We start from the raw sequence: 5,541 nt of genomic DNA on the forward strand, positions 1-5,541 counted from the left end.
TTATGCAGAGCGGCTTAATTACCCGCCCCGAGCGCTAATAACCCCCCAGGAGTGTTAATTAGCGGTGGCTCGTTAGGCGGTACTCACGGTAGCCCATGCCCTGCAGGAAGTACTTGAAGGCCTCGGTGAGCTTGGCCGGCTGCGCGGGTGGGGCCGTGACCTCCGACCCCTCCCCGGTGACCTCTGACCCCTGGCTGACCTCTGACCTCGCGACCCCGGTAAGGCCCGGTCCCCCCCCCCAGCAGTCCTCTGAGCCCCTGTGACCTCTGACCCTCTGTGACCCCATGACCTCTGACCCCATGACCTCTGACCCTGTGTGACCCCATGGGGGGTGTCATGTGACCTCAGAGGAGGCCCGGTGACATCACAGGAGGCCCGGTGACATCACCAGTGACGTCACTCACCATGGCGTCCTTGTGGGGGGAGTTGTCGCCCACCACCAGCAGCACCGGGCAGCTGGGGGGGCAAAGGTCAGGGGTCGCGGGGGGGTCACGGGGGTCACGGGGGTCACGTGGGGTCAGGGGTCAGGGGTCACTCACCGCAGGCTGTTGGCCCCGCTGCGCTGCAGGCCCAGGTCCCCGCGGCTGCAAGGGGGATGTCCCAGTTCATCCTAGTGCCTCCCAGTTTGATCCCAGTTCCCCCTGTTTTCTCCCCAGTTCCCTCCCAGTTCTCTCCCAGTCCCTCCCAGTTCCCTTCCAGTTCCCCTCAGCTCAATCCCAGTTGCTCCCAGTCCCTCCCAGCCCCCCGGTACCCCCCCAGCTCCATCCCAGTTCAATTCCAATTCCTCCCAGTTTGATCCCAGTTTCCCCAGTACCCTCCCACTCCATCCCAGTCTGATCCCAGTGCCCCCAAATCCCATCCCAGACCCCCCCAGTCCCCTCCCAGTCCCTCCCAGCCCCCCAGTTCGATCCCAGTCCCCCCCGGTTCATCCCAGTTCAGTCCCAGTCCTCCTAGCCCAGTCCCAGTCCCTCCCAGTTCCCTCCAATCCCCCCCGGTTCAATCCCAGTTCAATCCCAGTCCCCCCCAGTCCCCTCGCAGTCCCCCCCAGTCCCCTCGCAGTCCCTGCCAGTCCCCCCCCAGTCCCCCCAGTCCCCCCCCCAGTCCCCCAGTTCCATCCCAGTCCCCCCCGGTTCAATCCAGTGCTCCTAGCCCAGTCCCAGTCCCCCCCCAGTTCCCTCCAGTCCCCCCGGTTCAATCCCAGTTCAATCCCAGTTCGATGCCAGTCCTCCTAGCCCAATCCCAGTCCCTCCCAGCCCCTCCCAGCCCCCCCAGTTCCCTCCCAGTCCGCCCCGGTTCAATCCCAGTTCAGTCCCAGTCCTCCCTAGCCCAGTCCCAGTCCCTCCCAGTCCCTCCCAGTCCCCCTCCCAGTCCCCACCAGTCCCCCAGTTCCATTCCAGCCCTCCCAGTTCCCTCCCAGTTCAATCCCAGCTCGATCCCAGTGCTCCGAGGGCAGTCCCAGTGCCCCGCAGCCCCGCCGCAGCGCCCCCCAGTTTGCCCAGTACCTGTTGTACATGGCCCAGAGCAGGGGGGCGTTGGGCGCCGCCCCCAGCCGCCGCCGGGCCTGCTGCACCGGGGGAGGGGCGGCCGCCAGCTCCTCCTGCGGCCCGCGCGTCACAGCCCCGCCCCCGCCCCGCCCCTGCCCCGCCCCCATGTCACAGCCCCGCCCCCACCCCGCCCCCACCCTGTGACCCACAAGTGACCCTCCCCCAACCCTTAACTGAGCTCCCTGACCCACAAGTGCCCCCCCCGACCCACAAGTGGCCCTTGGGGCCTCCAGGTGGACTCTGGGCCCCCCAAGTGCCCCCCACAGGCCCCCCAAGTGCCCCTTGAGGGCCCCCAAAACTGACCCCCAGGACCCACAAGTGGCCCTCCCCAGACCCCCAAGCGCCCCCCGGACCCACAAGTGGCCCCCCACGGGACCCCCAAGTGCCCCCCCGCCCGACCTGCGTGAAGAGGTGCGCCAGGATGAGCTCGCTGCTGGAGGACGTCAGGCCCGACAGCTGGGGGGGCACCCGTGGGACCCACGGCGACCCACGGCGACCCACCGCGATCCACCGGCACCCACAGACACCGTAGGGAGCCACCGCGACCCACAGCGACCCACAGCGACCCACAGACACCGTAGGGACCCACAGCGACCCGCAGTGACCCACGGCGACCCACAGACACCCACAGACACGGTAGGGACCCACAGCGACCCACAGACACCGTAGGGACCCACAGCGACCCACAGCGACCCACAGCGACCCACAGACACCGTAGGGACCCACAGCAACCCACAGCGACCCACAGCGACCCACAGACACCACAGTGACCCACAGTGACCCACAGCGACCCACAGCGACCCACAGACACCACAGCGACCCACAGCGACCCACAGACACCACAGTGACCCACAGTGACCCACAGCGACCCACAGCGACCCACAGACACCACAGCGACCCACAGCGACCCACAGACACCGTAGGGACCCACCGTGACCCACAGCGACCCACAGCGACCCACAGACACCGTAGGGACCCACAGCGGCCCACAGCGACCCACGGCGACCCACAGACACCGTAGGGACCCACAGCGACCCACAGCGACCCACAGACACCACAGTGACCCACAGTGACCCACAGCGACCCACAGCGAGCCACAGACACCACAGCGACCCACAGCGACCCACAGACACCGTAGGGACCCACCGTGACCCACAGCGACCCACAGCGACCCACAGACACCGTAGGGACCCACAGCGGCCCACAGCGACCCACGGCGACCCACAGACACCGTAGGGACCCACAGCGACCCACAGACACCGTAGGGACCCACAGCGACCCACAGCGACCGTAGGGACCCACCACGACCCACGGCGACCCACAGACACCGTAGGGACCCGCAGCGACCCACGGCGACCCACAGACACCGTAGGGACCCACAGCGACCCACAGCGACCCACAGCTACCGTAGGGACCCACAGCAACCCACAGCGACCCACAGACACCGTAGGGACCCGCAGCGACCCACAGCGACCCACAGCTACCGTAGGGACCCACAGCGACCCACAGCCGCCCACCAACACCGTAGGGACCCGCAGCGACCCACAGCCACCCACAGACACCGTAGGGACCCACAGTGACCCACGGCCGCCCACCGCCACCCACAGCGACCCACGGCGACCCATAGGGACCCACAGTGAGCCACACGCGACCCCAAGCGACCCACAGCGCCGCGGGGCCAGCAGCAGGGAACCCCCCCCAAACCCCGCCCCCTTCTGCCCCACCCCTCTCCCCATTGGCCCTCCCCACCCGCCGGCCCCGCCCACCTTGTGCGCCACCCAATCCACCCAGCCCTTGGCGCGGGGGTTGATGTTGATCAGCACCAGCCCCTCCACCGCCTCGGGGTGCAGCAGCTGTGGGGCGGGGCCAGACCCATAGCGCCCCACGGCCACGCCCTCCCACCCCATAGCGACCCCCCAGCCCCATAGCGACCCCCCAGCCCCACAGCCACGCCCCCCGAGAGCCCCCAGCGACCCACAAGTACCCAACCAAGAGACCCCACTAACCTCCTCCAGCCCCATAGCGCCCCACGGCCATGCCCCCCCAGCCCCATAGCGACCCCCCAGCCCCATAGCGACTCCCCAGCCCCATAGCGACGCCCCCCTGCCCCATAGTGACCCCCCAGCCCCACAGCCGAGCCCCCAACCCCCCAGCGACCCACAAGTGCCCAGAGACCCCACTAACCTCCTCCAGCCCCATAGCGCCCCACGGCCATGCCCCCCCGCCCCATAGCGACCCCCCCAGCCCCATAGCGACCCCCCAGCCCCATAGCCGAGCCCCCAACCCCCCAGCGACCCACAAGTGCCCAGAGACCCCACTAACCTCCTCCAGCCCCATAGCGCCCCACGGCCATGCCCCTCTGCCCCATAGCGACCCCCCAGCCCCATAGCGACCCCCCAGCCCCACAGCCATGCCCCCCTGCCCCATAGCGACCCCCCCGCCCCATAGCGACCCCCCCAGCCCCACAGCCACGCCCCCCAGCCCCATAGCGACCCCCCCAGCCCCATAGCGACCCCCCCCAGCCCCACAGAACCTCCCCCGAGATTCCCGCAGCCCTGCATTCCCCCCAAATCTGCCCCCCGCCCTGCCCCACGCCCCGCCCGACGCCCCGCCCCACATCTCACCCCAAATTTAGCCAGGACGAAGGCGCCGGCGCCCACCCCAATGCCCACGACGCTGGCGATGCTGGGGGGGTGGGCGGGGTCAGGCCGGTGCTGACCCTGCCCCCCCGTCCCGTCCCGCTACGGGTCAGGGGCCCCCTCCCCGCCCCACAGCGCCGTGGGGCGCCCCCCCGCCCACTCACTTGAGGTGCCGGAGGACGCAGGGGACGATTTCGGCCAGTTGCTCCAGGGAGGGGTACTGGTACCAGCGGGGGAGGGGCGGGGGGCGGGGGGGGGGGAGGGGCGACGGGGGGAGGGGCAAGGGGTCAATCGGGGGTCGAGGTGGGGGGAGGGCGGGCGAGGGGACCAATGAGGTGAAGCGATGGCGGTTGGAGGGGGGGAGGGGTGCGTAGGGTGACGCTGCGATGTGATGGCGGTCGAGGTGGGGGGACGGGGGGGCGGGGGGTCAACTGGGGGGGGGGGAGGGGTGGGGGGGTCAACAGAGAGACGACAGGGTCAACTGGGGGTTAATGGGGGCAACTGGGGGTTAGTGGGGGGCAACTGGGGGTTAATGGGGGTCAGTGGGGTCAACTGGGGGTTAATGGAGGCAACTGGGGGTTAATGGGGGTCAACTGGGGGTTAGTGGGGGGCAACTGGGGGTTAATGGGGGTCAGTGGGGTCAACGGGGGGTTAATGGGGGTCAACTGGGGGTTAATGGGGGTCAACGGGGGGCTTATGGGGGGCAACTGGGGGTTAATGGGGGAAACTGGGGGTCAATGGGGGGCAACTGGGGGTCAATGGGGGCAACTGGGGGTTAATGGGGGTCAACAGGGGGTCAACTGGGGGTTAATGGGGGCAACTGGGGGTTAATGGGGGTCACAGGTCAACTGGGGGTTAATGGGGGTCAACTGGGGGTTAATGGGGGTCAATGGGGGGCTTATGGGGGGCAACTGGGGGTTAATGGGGGCAACTGGGGGTTAATGGGAAGCAACTGGGGGTCAATGGGGGCAACTGGGGGTTAATGGGGGTCAACAGGGGGTCAACTGGGGGTTAATGGGGGTCAGTGGGGTCAACTGGGGGTTAATGGGGGTCAACTGGGGGTTAATGGGGGTCAACGGGGGGTCAACTGGGGTTTAATGGGGGTCAACTGGGGGTTAATGGGGGTCAACGGGGGGTCAACTGGGGTTTAATGGGGGTCAACTGGGGGTTAATGGGGGTCAACTGGGGGTTAATGGGGTCAACGGGGGTTAATGGGGGTCAACGGGGGGTTAATGGGGTCAACGGGGGGTCAACTGGGGGTTAATGGGGGTCAACTGGGTGTTAATGGGGGCAACCAGGTGTTACTGGGGGTCACTGGGGGTTAATGGGGGTCAACTGGGGGTTAATGGGGGTTAACA

The 5,541-nt window shown here is 68.2% G+C and overlaps 1 protein-coding gene across 1 annotated transcript; it reads right to left on the bottom strand.

Moving 5' to 3' along the window:
• Positions 1 to 87: 87 nt before the first annotated feature.
• On the bottom strand, positions 88 to 3,451 carry LOC147596024 (protein NDRG2-like; the record flags this gene model as incomplete). The annotated part of the gene is made up of 6 exons (XM_086771723.1): positions 3,311 to 3,451; positions 1,944 to 2,000; positions 1,503 to 1,597; positions 540 to 584; positions 405 to 456; positions 88 to 274 (listed from the first exon to the last, which is right to left on the bottom strand). Coding segments are annotated over exons 1-6 (577 nt in total), but the record flags the coding sequence as incomplete, so codon positions are not given.
• Positions 3,452 to 5,541: the final 2,090 nt, after the last annotated feature.

This window comes from Chlamydotis macqueenii, unplaced genomic scaffold, assembly GCF_036417535.1.
Source record: "Chlamydotis macqueenii isolate bChlMac1 unplaced genomic scaffold, bChlMac1.mat HAP1_SCAFFOLD_329, whole genome shotgun sequence".
Taxonomy (NCBI): Eukaryota; Metazoa; Chordata; class Aves; order Otidiformes; family Otididae; genus Chlamydotis; species Chlamydotis macqueenii.